General features: G+C 42.6%; 1 protein-coding gene across 1 annotated transcript in view; it reads right to left on the reverse strand.

Moving 5' to 3' along the window:
• The window catches only part of CD36 (CD36 molecule (CD36 blood group)), a 58,396-nt gene that overhangs the window by 26,490 nt on the left and 14,598 nt on the right, over positions 1-17,308 (reverse strand). Inside the window, exons 2-6 of the mRNA XM_073551323.1 lie at positions 12,316-12,473; positions 11,916-12,060; positions 10,521-10,700; positions 9,572-9,663; positions 6,823-6,872 (exon numbers count right to left, since the gene is read on the reverse strand). Of these exons, the coding sequence (XP_073407424.1) occupies positions 6,823-6,872; positions 9,572-9,663; positions 10,521-10,700; positions 11,916-12,060; positions 12,316-12,473 (625 nt within the window). The remainder of the gene's footprint in view (positions 1-6,822; positions 6,873-9,571; positions 9,664-10,520; positions 10,701-11,915; positions 12,061-12,315; positions 12,474-17,308) is intronic.

Here is a 17,308-nt window from a genome sequence, read left to right on the forward strand (position 1 = left end):
AACAGCCTATCGCAGCGTTTCTCATTGTTTCAGCCAATCAGCTTGGCTGAAACAATGACGTCATAGGCTGGGATCGAGTACCGATGTACTCGATCCTAGAGCCGGTGCCTAGCAACGCCAGGCACTGGCAAAAAGCACCCGGATTGGCACGATCGCCGATCTAATCGATCGCGCCAATTGCAGTGCACAGCGGCGCTATATCGCCGCTGTGCCCTGCCAGTACCGGCCTGGATCGGTGCTTTATTAGCACCGATCCTAGGCAGGGCCTGCAGGAGCTGGCTGGCGCGATCGATTAGATTGGTGATCGCGCCAACCACAGGGCACAGCTGCGGTCACCATGTGACTGCTCTGTGCCCTGCTGGTGACCTGGGCATGACCTGCCTAGTAATCGGAGCTGTGAGCTCCGATTCTAGGCAGTTGCCATGGTCACCAGGCAGATCAGGATTGGTGGATCGATGTAATCATCGATCCCACCAATGACAGGTCACAGCAGCGATGTGACCGCTCTGTGACCTGCCCCTGACCTGCCTCTGACCTGTCTGACCTGTCTGCAGGGGTCCTCACTCTAGCTGAGGATTCCTGCAGTGAGGTCGGATGCAGCAAGAGCTCCTGTGCTGGGTATTGTGGTGCCACAGCTTGTAGCATCACAATCCCTGCAGAAAGAAGAAAAAAAAGAAAGAAAAAACCACCAACCGTAAGTGTTCCTGATCCCTGATCCCCTGCCCAATCTATCTTCACCCCCCATCTATCTTCATCCCCCCCATCCCTCCACCCTAATCCCCCCATCCCCCTTCCCCCTATTTTTACCCCCCTCCACCCCACTTTTGCGCCACCTCCGTGCGCAGCCGCCGAGCGTTGATCGGTGACGCCGTTCACCGATCAACGCTCGTGCTCCCTTTTTTCCTTAGCCCCCTTTGCGCCACCTCCGTACACACATCCCGCAGCCGCAAAACTTGGATAAGTGACACTTGTCACTTATCCAAGCTTGTGCCTGCCGTTTTTCATTTTTTTCACCCCCCTTTGTGCCACCTAACTACAACCCTAACTGATCCCTGCCCAGTCTCTCTTCATCCACCCCAATCCCCACATCCCCCTTCCCCCTATTTTTACCCCCCTCCACCCCACTTTTGCGCCACCGATCAACACTCGTGCTCGCTTTTTTTCCTTAGCCACCTTTGCGCCACCTCCATACACACATCCCGCAGCTGCAAAACTTGGATAAGTGACACAGTTCACTTATCAGAGTTTGTGCCTGCCATTTTCCTTTTTTTTTTCCACCCCCCCCTTTGCGCCACCCCATGCGCACATCCAGCAGCCTAGTTTTGATAAGTGACACTTATCAGCTAGGGCCTGCTGTTTTAGACTTTTTTCCACAGCTTTTTCTTTACAGAAAGTTTACACCAATCACTCCCCCCCTTATGTACACATACAGTTTTCAATAAAGTGTACACCCAAGCACCATATTTACACAAAAATGTCATCAAATTCATCCCAACAGCGCTATTCAATGGAGGAGGCATATGCTATACTTGCCTCCGACACTGATAGCGATTTGGATGAGGATCCGACTTTTCTTTATTTTTCGGATTCTTCATCCTCTTCTTCTTCCTCTTCCCCCTCCTCATCTTCCTCCTCGGGTCCTGCGGAACCGCCACGCAGACGCTCCAGGGCAGATGAGGCAGCGCCCACCATACCTGCAGCTGACCCAGTGCTCCCCGTATGGACCTCGCCCCCCGAAAATTACGAGCCACTGATTCCTGATTTTGTGGCAGAATCAGGAATCAAGTTTGACACCACCGGCCTCACAGAAATTGACTTTTTCAAAGTCTTTTTCTCTGAGGATTTTGTTAACCTCATGGTGGAGCAATCTAATTTGTACGCTCGTCAATTTTTGGAGCAAAACCCGCGTTCAACATTTTCAAACTGGTCTCCTGTAGACGCAGTTGAAATTACGCAGTTTTGGGGCCTGGTCCTCCATATGGGGATAATGAAGAAGCCGGACATTCGGCAATATTGGAGTGTTGATATTTTATACAACACTCCAGTGTTCCGAATGGTCATGGCCCGGACGCATTTTGAGGCCATCCACAAGTTTCTGCATTATACTGATAATGCACAGTGTCCCGCACGAGATGACCCCAACTTTGACCATCTTTTCATAATTCGGCCGGTCATAGAACACTTCAACAAAAAGTGTGCTGAAGTGTACGTGCCCCAAAGGGACATCTGCGTGGATGAATCCTTGGTTCACTTCAAGGGAAGGCTGCGATTCCATCAATACCTGCCCAGTAAGAGAGCCAGGTACGGAATCAAACTCTATAAGTTGTGTAAGAGTACCTCAGGGTACATCCACAAGTTTAGAGTTTACGAAGGGAAGGACACCCGGATTGAACCCCCTGAGTGTCCTCCTTTCCTGGGAGTGAGTGGGAAAATTGTGTGGGATTTGGTGCACCCACTGCTGGATAAAGGTTATCATCTCTACACTGATAACTTTTATACCAGCATCCCACTCTACAAATACCTCTCTGAGCAACGTACCGCAGCCTGTGGTACTGTCCGCAAAAATCAGAGAGTCCTCCTGAAGACGCTACTTGGGCAGATGCTCCGAAAAAGTGAGAGCAGAGCCCAATGTAGTGACCACCTGCTGGTGGTGAAGTACAAGGACAAGAGAGATGTCCATCTCTTGACCACCATACACGGTGATGGCAGTACCCTCTGCACTGTACGGGGTACCTCTACACAGGTCCGCAAACCGACATGTGTAGTGGGGTACAACAAAAACATGGGGGGGCGTTGATCTCTCCGATCAACTCCTCCAACCGTACAATGCATTGAGGAAGGCCAAGGTGTGGTATAAAAAGCTGGCCGTGCACATCGTCCAAATGGCAATGCTCAACGCATTCCTGCTGTCACAATGTGCATACCCCAGCGATACGTCGTACCTTGAGTTCCATGAGGTAGTGGTTAAGGCCCTGATGTTTGGCGCTCAGGAAGGAGTGGGCCCCAGTACTTCTGGAACTGAAGGTGCTCGTATTGTCCCAGGTCAGCATTTTCCCGGGGTGGTCCCGCCAACCCCAAGAAAAGGTAAGCCGCAAAAAAGGTGTCGAGTGTGTAACAAAAAAGGAATACGCAGGGACACCACTTATCAATGCGACACCTGCCCTGAAAAACCTGGCCTGTGTATGAAGGATTGCTTCCAATTGTACCACACCTCCATGCACTACTAATTTACATTAGATTAGTTGGGGGCACATCTAGATTTGTTCTTTGGGGGTCTAGTATCCAAAATGATGTCACATGTGAGTTTTTTTCCTGTTTAGGCACATCAGGGGCTCTGCAAACGGAACATGACGCCAGCAGACATCAAAGTCTGCATTCCAAAACAACACTACTTCCCTTTTGAGCCCCGACGTGTGCCTAAACAGTTTTTTCCCACATGTGGGGTACCAGAGTACCCAGGACAAATTGGACAATGACTTTTGGGGTCCAATTTCTCCTGTTACTCTTGGGAAAATTAAAAATTGGGGACTAAATGATCATTTATGTGGGAACAAAACAGGATTTTATATTTTCACGCTAGGGCATTATAATCTTTAGTGAAACACTTGGGGGTTCAAAGTGCTCACCACACATCTAGATAAGTTCCTTAGGGGGACTAGTTTCCAAAATGGGGTCACTTATGGGGGGTTTCTACTGTTTAGGAACATCAAGGGCTCTGCAAATGGAACATGACGCCCGCAGACCATTCCATCAAAGTCTGCTTTCCAAAACGTCATTACTTCCCTTTCGAGCCCTGACGTGTGCCCAAACAGTAGTTTTCTCCCACATGTGGGGTATCAGGATACTCAGAACAAATTGGACAACAACTTTTGGGGTCCAATTTCTCCAGTTACTCTTGGGAAAATTAAAAATTGGGGACTAAATGATCATTTATGTGGGAACAAAACAGGATTTTATATTTTCACACCCGGGCATTATAATCTTTAGTGAAACACTTGGGGGTTCAAAGTGCTCACCACACATCTAGATAAGTTCCTTAGGGGGTCTAGTTTCCAAAATGGGGTCACTTATGGGGGGTTTCTACTGTTTAGGAACATCAAGGGCTCTGCAAATGGAACATGACGCCCGCAGACCATTCCATCAAAGTCTGCTTTCCAAAACGTCATTACTTCCCTTTTGAGCCCTGACGTGTGCCCAAACAGTAGTTTTCTCCCACATGTGGGGTATCAGGGTACTCAGAACAAATTGGACAACAACTGTTGGGGTCCAATTTCTCCTGTTACTCTTGGGAAAATTAAAAATTGGGGACTAAATGATCATTTATGTGGGAACAAAACAGGATTTTATATTTTCACGCCCGGGCATTATAATCTTTAGTGAAACACTTTGGGGTTCAAAGTGCTCACCACACATCTAGATAAGTTCCTTAGGGGGTATAGTTTCCAAAATGGGGTCATTTGTGGGGGGTTTCCACTGTTTAGGCACATCAGACGCTCGTCAAACGTGACATGGCGTCCGATCTCAATTCCAGCCAATTTTAGGTTGAAAAAGTCAAACGGGGCTCCTTCCCTTCTGAGCCCTGCCATGTGCCCAAACAGTGGTTCCCCCCCACATATTGGATATCCGTGTACTCAGGACAAATTTGACAACAACCTTTGGGGTCCTATTTCTCCTGTTACCCTTGGGAAACAAAATATTGGGGACTAAATGATCATGTTTGTGGAAAAAATATGATTTTTATTTTCACGCCCGGGAGTTATAAACTTCTGTGAAGCCCTTGGGGGTTCAAAGTGGTCACCACACATCTAGATAAGTTCCTTAGGGGGTCTAGTTTCCAAAATGGGGTCACTTGTGGGGGGTTTCCACTGTTTAGGCACATCAGACGCTCGTCAAACGTGACATGGCGTCCGATCTCAATTCCAGCCAATTTTAGGTTGAAAAAGTCAAACGGGGCTCCTTCCCTTCTGAGCCCTGCCATGTGCCCAAACAGTGGTTCCCCCCCACATATTGGGTATCAGCGTACTCAGGACAAATTTGACAACAACCTTTGGGGTCCAATTTCTCCTGTTACCCTTGGAAAAACAAAATATTGGGGACTAAATGATCATGTTTGTGGAAAAATATGATTTTTTATTTTCACGCCCGAGTGTTATAAACTTCTGTGAAGTCCATGGGGGTTCAAAGTGCTCCCCACACATCTAGATAAGTTCCTTAGGGGGTCTAGTTTCCAAAATGGGGTCACTTGTGGGGGGTTTCCACTGTTTAGGCACATCAGACGCTCGTCAAACGCAACATGGCGTCTGATCTCATTTCCAGCCAATTTTAGGTTGAAAAAGTCAAACGGGGCTCCTTCCCTTCTGAGCCCTGCCATGTGCCCAAACAGTGGTCCCCCCACATATTGGGTATCAGCGTACTCAGGACAAATTGAACAACAACTTTTGGGGTCCAATTTCTCCTGTTACCCTTGGGAAAATAAAAAAATTGTTGCTAAATATTTTTTGTGACTAAAAAGTTAAATGTTCATTTTTTCCTTCCACATTGCTTCTGCTCATGTGAAGCACCTGAAGGGTTAATAATCTTCTTGAATGTAGTTTTGAGTAGCTTCAGGGGTGCAGTTTTTAGAATGGTGTCACTTTTGGGTATTTTCTGCCATTTAGACCTCTCAAAGTGACTTCAAATGTGAGGTGGTCCCTACAAAAAAAGGTTTTGTGAGTTTTGTTGTAAAAATTAGAAATCGCTGGTCAACTTTTAACCCTTATAACTTCCTAACAAAAAAAAAATGTTGTTTCCCAAATTGTGCTGACGTAAAGTAGACATGTGGGAAATGTTATTTAGTAACTATTTTGTGTCACATATTTCTCTGTTAAAAGGGCATAAAAATTCAAAGTTTGAAAATTGCAAAATTTTCAAAATTTTCGTCATATTTCTGTTTTTTCATAAATAAATGCAAGTTATAGCGAAAAAATTTTACCACTAAAGTGAAGTACAATATGTCACGAGAAAACAGTCATCGCCTAGATCCGTTGAAGCGTTCCAGAGTTATAACCTCATAAAGGGACAGTGGTCAGAATTGTAAAAATTGGATCGGTCATGAACGTGCAAACCACCCTTGGGGGTGAAGGGGTTAAACAACTCATGTGTGCAAGAAAAGCAAAAACTTAAAAAACAAAAGCACAAATCACATTGTTTACGAAAAGTGATGTCTTAATCCCATCAAATCACCCCAAAGTGACAGCCACTAGAGGTCTCACTTCTTTTTACATTGCTGTTCACAGCAAATCCGTTTCTAAAGGGGGTTTTACACTAAGCAATATCGCTAGCAATATCGCTAAAACGTCACTGGTTTTGTGACGTTATAGCGATATTGCTAGTGATATCGCTATGTGTGATACTTACCAGCGACCGGCTCCCCCGCTGTCCATCGCTGATCGCGCGAGAATGTCCGGCTCCATTTCTCATCGTCTGCTTCCTGCTGGGCTTCCTGCTGTGACGTCCAGCGACGCGTGGAGGCGGGCGGGAGGACGCAGGATCGCTGTGTGTGAATGGTAAGTATCGTGCGCTGCGTCGCTGCTGCATCGCTGTGAGATCTTTCTGTATGAAAGCTCACTAGCGATCATTTAGCGATGCACCAGCGATCCTGACCGGGTCGTATCGCTGGTTGGATCGCTGGTGCATCGCTAAATGTAAAAGGGCCTTTAGAGGAGAGATGCCAAGACAAACAAAAGGAATTCTCCTCTCCACTAACTAAATTGTCCTAAGGTGTTTTTGTTGTTTTGTCACTAAATGTGAACATTAAGATTTTGATTTCAATATTACACATACCTGTCCCATTTATCATATCACAGTAGTCATCTTGCCAGAAGGAGAGTGTGCTGAAAAAAATCAGTTTGAGTCAGATGAGTAGTCATAAACCTTTACAATGGAAAACACTTTTCTATACATAGCTATATTGTAGAAAACCAGTTCAAACCACTAGCAGCATACTGAAACGTCATCTAAGCATTACAATTGCTTGTACCACAAGACAGCATGTCCTAGATGCCTTGTAGTATAATGTATTTTATTGGTTTCCAATATATGGCTACTGTGGGCATTGGCATTATTTTCAATAGATGAGCAAACAAAACTGATGATACTATATAGTATATGCTAGGGTTATCGGGAAATGTTTTCTTCATGCAGTACAACATGAACGAGACACCACATACTTAGTAACACATTTGCTAGTGCTCATTGCCTACGTTATAGCATATGCTTCTAGTTAGGAGTAAGTGGCCATTGAATATACCATGAGAGGCCAGGAAGTGTACACCTTCTTAGGAAGTTACAGAATGGTCCATTGTTGTCTTCATTTTATTCAAGGAGACACACATGCCTGATGCTTGCAAACACTCAAAGTGGTGCAATAAGGTTGAGGGTTGTAGAATAAACCTAAAGAGTAACTGTCGTTTTAAATTTTATTTCATAAATCAATGGTATACATGAAAATAAGCAACTTTGCAATATATCTTTTCAGAGAAATGTGCTTATGTCTCCTCCAGGACCAATCATTCCTTATCAAAGGTCTCAATTCTGAGGTAAAATCTGTATTCAGTGAAGACCCACTGTCCCTTTACTGAGAAAGGAGATGGCAGCTGCTACTGATGAGATTCTATGTAGACAGAAGTGTATCCATAACAGCTGCCATCTCTATCTCAGTAATGAGAACTTCTGTCTTCACTGAATACAGATTTTACCACAGAATTGAGAATATTGATAATGAATGATCAATTCTGGCCGAGAAAGATTTTTCTACAATATACCACAAAGTTGCTTTTTTTTAATGTGTACTATTGATTTATGAAATAACACTTAAAATGACGGTTACTCTTTGGATGTATTCTGCATCTCTCAAGCTTTAAGGCCTAAGTATTTGAATTCTGACAATCTCAACCTTGCAGTTCTTTTTAGCGTGTTTTCAAGGACTGTTTATTTCTGTTCTGGTCAACCACAAGGTGGTTACACCAAGATTGTCTGAGAGTGTCTGACAGATTTTGATGGTTAACCCTTTCACTAAGTCAAACTTTGGCCTCATTATAGTTTCCCGCAATGCTATAGGTTTCACACAACTCTCACTGACTCTTTTCCTCTCAGGACTAAACTAATTACACAGTCCACATACCTGTATCTCTCAGATTTGACCTCACTTAAACACAATGCATGACTACACAGATCCCTCCCATCGGCCCGCTCACCAGTTCTGGGATGATACCTAGGTTTTGTTACACTAACACAAACTCTTGGTCAATGCTAGATTTTCAGTTTTCTCACCTAGAACCTTCCATCAACTATATACTACCAATCCACTGATTTTTTTTGCTCAGTGGACAAGCTTAGACCCACTCCTTCTCTTAGCCAACACCAGGTCTCACCGGTGCCTCATAAAATTGCAGTGAAGACATTCACTCTGGCACCAAACATTGCCAGTAAATCATTTCTCACTTGTCTCCTTCTACCAGCACAGCAGTGATTCAGGGGCACAAAGCTCACTCCTATAAGCATTAGGCTTTTCTTGGGCTTAAGGGTCTGAATCCACATGTAAATCCGCAGGTCAAAAGACCAGCGGTTTATCTGCAGATTTTCTGCAGATTAGTTTTTCCCTGCGGTTAGACACCTGTCATGGAACAGGTGCCAAACCGCTGCGGAATCCGAACAAAGTGACATGCTGTGGATTTGAAACCGCAGCAAATCCGCGTGGAAAATTCTGCACCGTGAGCATTGCGGTTTTCATTTTACATAGATTAAAAGGGTACTGTACAACGCAGCAGAAACTGCTGTGGATCCACAGGGCCAATTCCGCTGTGGATCTGCAGCAGAATCCGCAACACACCCTAACACTTTTTACCGATGCTGGAGATTGTACCTGCAGGATACCAGCCAGAAGACTATTACATTATCTGCCAGGTACTCTGACAAGCATTGCAGTGTGGCTGGCACTGCAAATCAGAAGACACTACAACCAGAACACAAAGTTCTCAGACAATAACGCAGTAAACACATAAATTGTAATAACATAATACAACTTATACACATATTTACATTCACGTCAACATAACCACTGAGTTTAGTGATAGGACCCAGCGGTAATGTGCAGCCAAAACAAATGTCAGAGCAGCAACATAGAGCCAGCGCTGGACCTGGGGAGGGGGGCGCGAATGTGCTGCGTTTATTATTTTGCATGTACAAAGCATTTGGACAACCAGTTATGTTAAAGTATACAGAGGCGAATACCATTTATCTCCTTTACACTTTCTCAGGATCTGCCCTCGGCACCTCACTTCTACATTTTTTTTAAATCTTTCTCAGAAATGGCCTTCCGGTAACACTGAATATGACACTGATTACTAGGAATCAGACCTCCTTGGCAATACTGACCACTGTGGACTTTGCTTATATACTAAATTACATAATTCGGACATTAGGAATAAGACAATCTACACTAGTCGTGAGAGTATTGCCAGTATAGTTATTGCAGGTATTATTTATTTTATTAATAAAAATCAAACAAAATACAACAAATCAATTAATATACCTTTGTCCTTTGTATCTGGTAATTAAAGCAACTTTGCTGATGTCATCCTTTCCGTTATTAACAACATAAGGGCCATCTGCAGTTCCATTGTACTGTGTATTTGAAGATATTTAAATTACATCAATGTTATGAACTGCACATTAATACTTGCACAAAAAACATACAAATCCGTAAGGATACTTGTTCTACTGACTATAGACAAGAAATATTAATGCAGTTTATAAGCAACATACTAAAAGCGTAAGTTGGTTACCAGTCAGTGATTCAAACCAGTTTTAACTGCTTTGAACAGGCACTCACACCTGTTCAAAGCAGTTAAAACTGGTTTGCATCACTGACCGGTAACCAACTTACGATTTTACTTAAAAAAATGCTTTGTCCCAATTAATTTGCACAGCACTGTATAAGGTGAATGAATAATGTAATTCTATTTGCAGTCCCTAAAGGTTACTCTTTTTGCAATAAAAAAATATCCAATTTTTCTAACATATTTTCGGATCAATTTCTCACAGCTCTAAGGAACTCGGTGCAAATTAAGGAACCACATGCAAATGGGGTTTTAAAGAACCCCTTCACATGTATTGTACGGTGAAATATTGTGAATTGGCTGTGTGGATTCTGCACCACAAATCCACAGCTAGTCCACTATGTGAAAACAAGGTCATAAATGGAGCGAAAAAGTAGCTCTCGTAATAAAGAGCAGTCATTTTGGCTATGAATAAAGATGAAATTAAAGATTCAATGCATAAATATATCTGACCATGGCTGTTTATTATTATTAATTTATTATTAAATATAATTGTAACGCCAATTTAAAATATTTAGCCAATTCAATGCAGTGTATCATGCCGCATGCATCTTTTTGGTGCTTATTTTATGTTCTGGCTATCGTTGCATTTTGTATTATATATAGATTTTTATAACCCAAGTCTAATTAATTCATACATACCGGATAGAATACTCCAGTTTTTTTATCCGCTATAATACTATCTGGTATTTGTTCCAAGAAAGGATCTGTGTAGCCCCATAGGATCTCTCTGACGCTTCTTGTTTGAAACAATGATGAATTTGATTGTCTAATGAATATATTCAACAATCGCAGAATTTCTGGAAACATATTAGGTGCAGCCTAAAACATATTAAGTGTATTAGTACTTTATTTAACTGTGCATGTGAGCATAATATATGTCCAGGATTGCATACAACAGGAGTGGAGAAAGAGACATATAATGTTCCTACATAATATTACGGCTTCTAATTTTATTAGGAGCCTGTTTAGTGCTGTATTAGCATGGAGTAAAGCCATATGCACCTGGTTTAGTTAGGTAAATAGGACTGACAGACTCCCTATGGATCGTATTTCAGACTCTTGTTTGTTAAATGTCTTTTGTGAAATCAGAATATTGGTTGAACCACTATGCGGCATTTTTCATAGTTGTGTCTCTGTATTTCTTATCAGTTTATTATCTAACTATGTTTTAGTGTTTTTTGTAGATTCTGTCTATGATGAGATGTAATTTTCCTGATAATTTTCAATTTGGTCCAGAAATTTGATTTGCATTGAATTTATTCAACGCTAATCGAATTGCTAATACAAGCTGTATATTGTGCTTGAAGATCTATCCAGACCCCAGAGTATAATAAATGGTGGGGTTAGAAAAACAAAAATATTATACTCACCTCATCCCTCACCTGTCCTGGTGCCGCAGCTCTCTGCCCTGTACACCACTGGATTACTTACTCCCTCTGCTTCTTGTCTTTTCTTTCATCTTCACTCAATCTCACTCATCAGCGCTTACCAGGCTTCGAGCAATATCATTAAATGTGTCACCCAGCAAATCATCACATACCTTGATGTTAATACCGAAGAGAGAAAAGACTAAACGCGAAAGAGAAGACTGGAGCCGCAGAGAGGAAGCAAGCCAGCGAAGGATCAGATGGTGAGCGGCAGTGCCTATATAGGCGAGTGACGAGATGAGTATAACATTTTCATACTTTTAACCTCTTTCTGGCCCTACAATAAATCAAGCAAAATTGCACCAATAGGCCGTAGTTTTACTTGATTCAAGTGAATTTTAAAAAATCTGCTTGTGGTAAAATTTTTTGTGAAATTTGAAGTTTGATTTGCCTTGAATCGATTCGCTCATTTCTATAAACCACAGTTCTTCCTGCTCAAAGCACTTCATGAAGAAATGATCTAATTTCTGTAGTGCATGAATTAAATAAAGCTGTCTAAAGCTGTGAAACGGAGACGGAAGGGCAAGATTTGTTCAGAGCTGGAGTAGGTTTTGGACCACTTTTTATTAACAGGCTTCGATGTTATTAAAGGAAATTGCTTACTTACAGCAACAGCAAGATTCAGAATTGTATACATATCTTCCTCAGGTCCAATAGATTTATCTCGCTGAAATATGGCCTCATTTGGTTGATAAAAAGTCACTGTGTTGTTATTGTTCTGTATCACATTAGACTTTGGTACATGACGGACCCTTTGAAAAATTGTAAAAATGAAAAAAAAAAGAAACAAAAACAATTATCTCAGTAGAGCATTATCAACAGTAGATTATATGTCATACATATTCTGAACTTGAAATGTGGAAAATGCATGAAAAGGTAGAATTTCTCCTGGTTTATTTACATGTAGAACCCATTATGGATTTCTGAGGAGGATTTTCCATGGTGATTTTCAAAAGCAATTTTTAAAAGAATAAAAAAAATCTGCATAAGTTTACAAGTGTACTTACAAATATGTGTATGGACCTTTTTGCTGTAATTTAGGTTTTCCTCCAGTTAGAACTTCATCTGGGTTTGAAACGTTAAAAATCCAAAACTGTCTATAAACAGGACTTCCGGGTACTACCCAGTTGTCATAGGCAATGGTTCCTTCTTCAATGACAGCTTCCTGTGACAAAAACAAAGAAATACTTAATACGCTCTAATAATCATGAGTAGAGCAGACATTTTATTTTAACACTGAGGCTCTGTTCGCACATAATAGGTACATCATAGTTGTTGCAACAGAAAACAAGCCAGGGGTTGGTATCTCTGTCACAAAGGTGTGGTCAGTCTTACATCCGGTGGAAGTGAAACTGGACTTTATATGAAATATGACAGTTCATGCAAATTTATAAAACTTTACAATACAGCTCTGGCAAAAATTAAGAGACCACTCCACAGTTTTATAAAAATCAGCTTCTCTACATGTCTGACAGCCATTCCATTCCAGTGTCAGTTGAATTCCAACCAGAGGTCACCTCATTCTACTTAAAGTGCTTCTGATTAAGTGATCACCTGAACCAAATCTTATTTAACGAAGGAAAGTATAAAAAACCCTGCTGTGGAGTTCACAATCCAGTTGCAATAGGACAAGCTGGATGGCAAAACAAGTGCTAGTAATATCCCAAAAGTAATAGGAATGAAAAAATAACTTTTGACCATGCCAAAAGAGCTGAAAAGAAAAGTCTTGAGTGAGGAAAAGGGCTCAATTCTGGCTTTACTAGCAGAGGGATACAGTGACCGTCATGTTGCCTGCATCCTTAAAATTTCTAAGACCAGCAGAGGGCTAAATCAACTCTCCATTGACCGGGATGACCATCATCTTATTCGAATGTCACTCAGCAACTGCAGAATGACATCAAGTGACCTACAAAAGGAATGGTAAATGGCAGCTGGGGTGAAGTGCACAGCAAGAACAGTTCGTAACAGGCTCCTAGAGGCAGGGCTCAAGTCACGTAAAGCTAGAAAAAAGCCTTTCATCAATGAGAAGCAAAGGAGAGCCAGGTTGAAGTTTGCCAAAGACCATAAGGATTGGACCATAGAGGACCAGAGTAAGGTAATCTCTGATGAGTATAATTTTCAGCTTTGCCCAACACCTTGTCATCTAATGGTTAGACGGAGGCCTGGAGAGGCATACAAACCACAGTGTCTTGCACCCACTGTGAAATTTGGTGGAGGATCGGTGATGATATGGGGATGCTTCAGCAAGGCTGGAAATGGGCAGGTTAATCTTTGCGAAGGACGTATGAATCAAGCCGCATGCAAGGTTACCCTGGAAAAACAGGCGATTCCTTCTGCTCAGGCAATGCTCCCCAACTCTGAGGACTGGTTTTTCCAGCAGGACAATGTGCCATGCCACACAGCTAGGTCAATCAATGTGTGGATGAAGGGCCAACACATCAAATCCTTGTCATGGCCAGCCCAATCTCCAGATCTGAACCTCATTGAAAATGTGGCGCACCTGAGGCTCAGTCGCCACAGAGATACTTCACCTTTTCCTAAGGTGTGATGCCCCACCATCCAGGTAATTTGGAGGCGCCTGACCACGCTCCAACACTCACACCCCACACAATAGAGTAGTTCAGCAAAACCACATTGCAGCTCCTTGCTTAGAGAGAGGCAGAGCACCTTTGGTGGTTCCCTGCTTGGAACACTAGATGTGCTGGGAGGTGGGTGGACTTCAGAATATATATATAAGAGCGGGACAGTTCCAGGAGTGAAGTTCAGTTGAGTTCAGAGGTGGAGTAGGAGAGAGGAAGCCACTCGGGAGGAGTGGGGATCCCTGGAAGAGGGATGGAGGAAGGAGTGCTGCAGCTGCCTCAGTGACCTGAGCCAGGACATCGAACTGAAGCCTGAGCTTCCATAAAAGGAAAAAGACAAGTACGGAACGTAGGAGTAAAAGGGAACACAGAGGACGTGGGTTAGAGGAAGAACCCTGCCTAGAGGTTATAAGCGCAAGGCCGGGGCCCAGTCCCCGAGGTTGTATGGACACTAATGGTTCTGCAGCAGACACCGGTGGAGTAGTGGGCTGTAAATGCACTACTCACATCTAAGACTTGAGGGCACAACAGCAACACGGATAGAGAGCCGGGACTAGGAGTAAAGAGTCCCCGAAGCAGGCTACAGCTGTCTACCATGCAAGTAGAGTTCTTGGGAACATCTGTCAGGAGGAACACCAGTGTAACACAGTGCTAGGAGATCTTCACACTTAAAGGCGCTATAGAGGAGATGTTCAGAAAAGGCACATAAGTTGGCGGAGTGTGGAAGGGAGCATTCCATCTTGTCTGGAGGTTGACTGAGTCTCTGACCTGGAGGACACGGCACAGAAGCGGGCACTACAGACTGTGAGTAAAGCTTTGGAACTACATGCCCTGGTGTCCTCCATTCCTTCCTGCGCCCGTCCGCCTGGCACTGCTACATCCCCTGCGCCAAACACTATAACATCTAAGTGTCTCCATATCTACACTGCCCTGGGACAACAGCCCTGCCTGTGGAGGGCTATAACATCATTGCTGCACAAGACCATCAGTCCCAGTGGATCTGCATGCAGCGTTGGCTTGACACCTCCATTGCCGAGCACCACAGGTGGCGTCACGAACTATTCATTTAACTACATTTCACCATTCACATTTTACTATTACCTGGGCGCCCAGGGCCACGGTCCGGGTCACCGCCACTGTGACACATCCCACTGATACCGGCCCAGTACCGAGTACCCCGCAGCCCTGGGAGGGCGACCCAAAAACCTCTGTAGTGTAATCAATAGGAAGATCTATAGTCACAAGCCATCAAACAAAGAAGAACTGCTTAAATTATTGTACCAGGAGTGGCGTAAATTCACCCAAAAGCAGTGTGAAAGACTGATGGAAAGCATGCCAAGATGCATGAAAGCTATGATTAAAAGTCATGGTTATTCCACAAAATGTTGATTTCTGAACTCTTCCTGAGTTAAAACATTAGTACTGTTGTTTCTAAATGATTATGAACTTGTTTTCTTTGCATTATTTGAGGTCTGCAAAGCATTGTATTTTTTGTTATTTTGACCATTTTTCATTTTAAGAAAATAAATACAAAATTTATTGCTTGGAAATTCAGAGACATGTTGTCAGTAGTTTATTGAATAAAAGAGCAATTTACATTTTACTCAGAAATATACCTATAAAGAGAAAAATCAGAAGAACTGAAAATTTTGCAGTGGTCTCTTAATTTTTGCCAGAGCTGTATACATTATTGGATAAAGAGGCATCTTCAGCACCTTGCAGCAGCATGTAGATTTTTTTTTCAATGTCTCCAGTATCTCTCTGTTACAGTTCCAAAACCCTCACTCCTAGTCTCCAGGAAATTCATCCATAATAATCCAGTAAACAGCAAGAGAGGAGGAGGCCGAGGCTGTACTTTGTATCTCTCTTTAGCTCTGTGTTGTTGTAAAGAGTGCTGAGCATGGTAAAATGGAAAATGTGGAAAACGTGGGCAGCAGGACAAACACGGAAAACTGAGGTAGACTTTAGTCTCCTATCTGTCTCATCACACAGGAATACAATGCAAAAATAAAAAAAGGAGTAAATGCTCTCTCAGAAAGGTAACATGCACAGGTTATCTGTAGATGGAGGAGTGCAATGGATTTTAGTCGAGCTGAGCAAATTTAGTTGCGTGTAATTGAATGCTCCTTAAATTTTACAGAAATTCATATTGTCAAGAATACAGATTTCCTTGAAATTTGGTTCTGGCAAATTCAGCAAAATAGGGGTGACCATTTTGCTAAACCATAGAAGGCTGACAAAAGCTTAAATAAAATAAAACTCACCTCATGGCTCACCTATTTTACCATCTCCCATGGACCACCATTTTGTCCTAGGCGCCTCTTCTTTTTTCCTTCCCCTGTTGCACGCATACGCTTCCACCTTCTTCATTCTGGGTCGGAGTAGACTTATGATGTCCCTGCATTATGTGCCATCAAGGTGCATGTAACGATGTGCTGCTGGCACTAAGCCTCAGGCGATGTCATTAAATCACGTTGTAAACTGAGATGGCACATAGTACAGTGACCTCCGAGGTTCCCTCACACTAAAAGCCCTGGCCCTGAGTGAAGAAGGTAGAAGAGGATATGGAAGGTAAAAAGAAGAGGAACAGAGAACCAGAAGACAGGCTGCAGGTGTGGCGAGATAGTTGATCAGTGAGATAAGTGATGGAGTATTTTTTTTTTTATATCCTACGTTTATTTGGCTTTGGGGTCTGGAGAGGCCCTAAAGCCTAATAAGGAATATTCAATTTGCTTTGAATAATTAGGATGATAAATTTCAGAGATTTGCATCTATGCAGATCTAATCCTCTCTAGTATTTAGACACATACGTATATCACTTTACAGTGTGCGAGTTCTGCACTGATCCTTGTCGGCCTATGTGGGCCTGGACAGATTTAACTAGATAAGAAAGAGACCATTGAAAAAGAGATGATGACTCTGCAGTGCTGTCATTAGACATGCAACAAAGGGTAGCTGGAATAATATTCCTTTGTTCGCTTTTCATGTGTTACAATAATATATTTGAGTCCCAAACCTGGACTTTTATTATAAAAAAAAAACACAATGATCTGCTGAAAGCAATAAACTGATGATGGTCATAGTCCAGAACTAACACTTGTTATTCTAACAAATGAAAAATAAATAAAAGATAAAGTTTATTGCAATTACCATTGCATCTTTGATGGCAGAGCACCAGGAGCTTCTTTGTCTTTGCAATTTATCAATATATCATTACATAACTATTCTTACCGTAGCGGTCCATGTCCAACTACCATGGCATTAAGTTCTGCAATGGCCACATCACTGATATACAGTATTTCATGAATCATACCCAATTTGAAATGAAATAATTTGTAAAAACTGTTTAATTGAAGTCAGCCACGAAAAATGTATGCCGTATTGCACTCATCATGTGGTGCTACTTTTACTGTGTAAAGGC

This window comes from Dendrobates tinctorius, unplaced genomic scaffold, assembly GCF_039654945.1.
Source record: "Dendrobates tinctorius isolate UK_male_01 unplaced genomic scaffold, ASM3965494v1 ptg000174l, whole genome shotgun sequence".
NCBI classification, from domain to species: domain Eukaryota; kingdom Metazoa; phylum Chordata; class Amphibia; order Anura; family Dendrobatidae; genus Dendrobates; species Dendrobates tinctorius.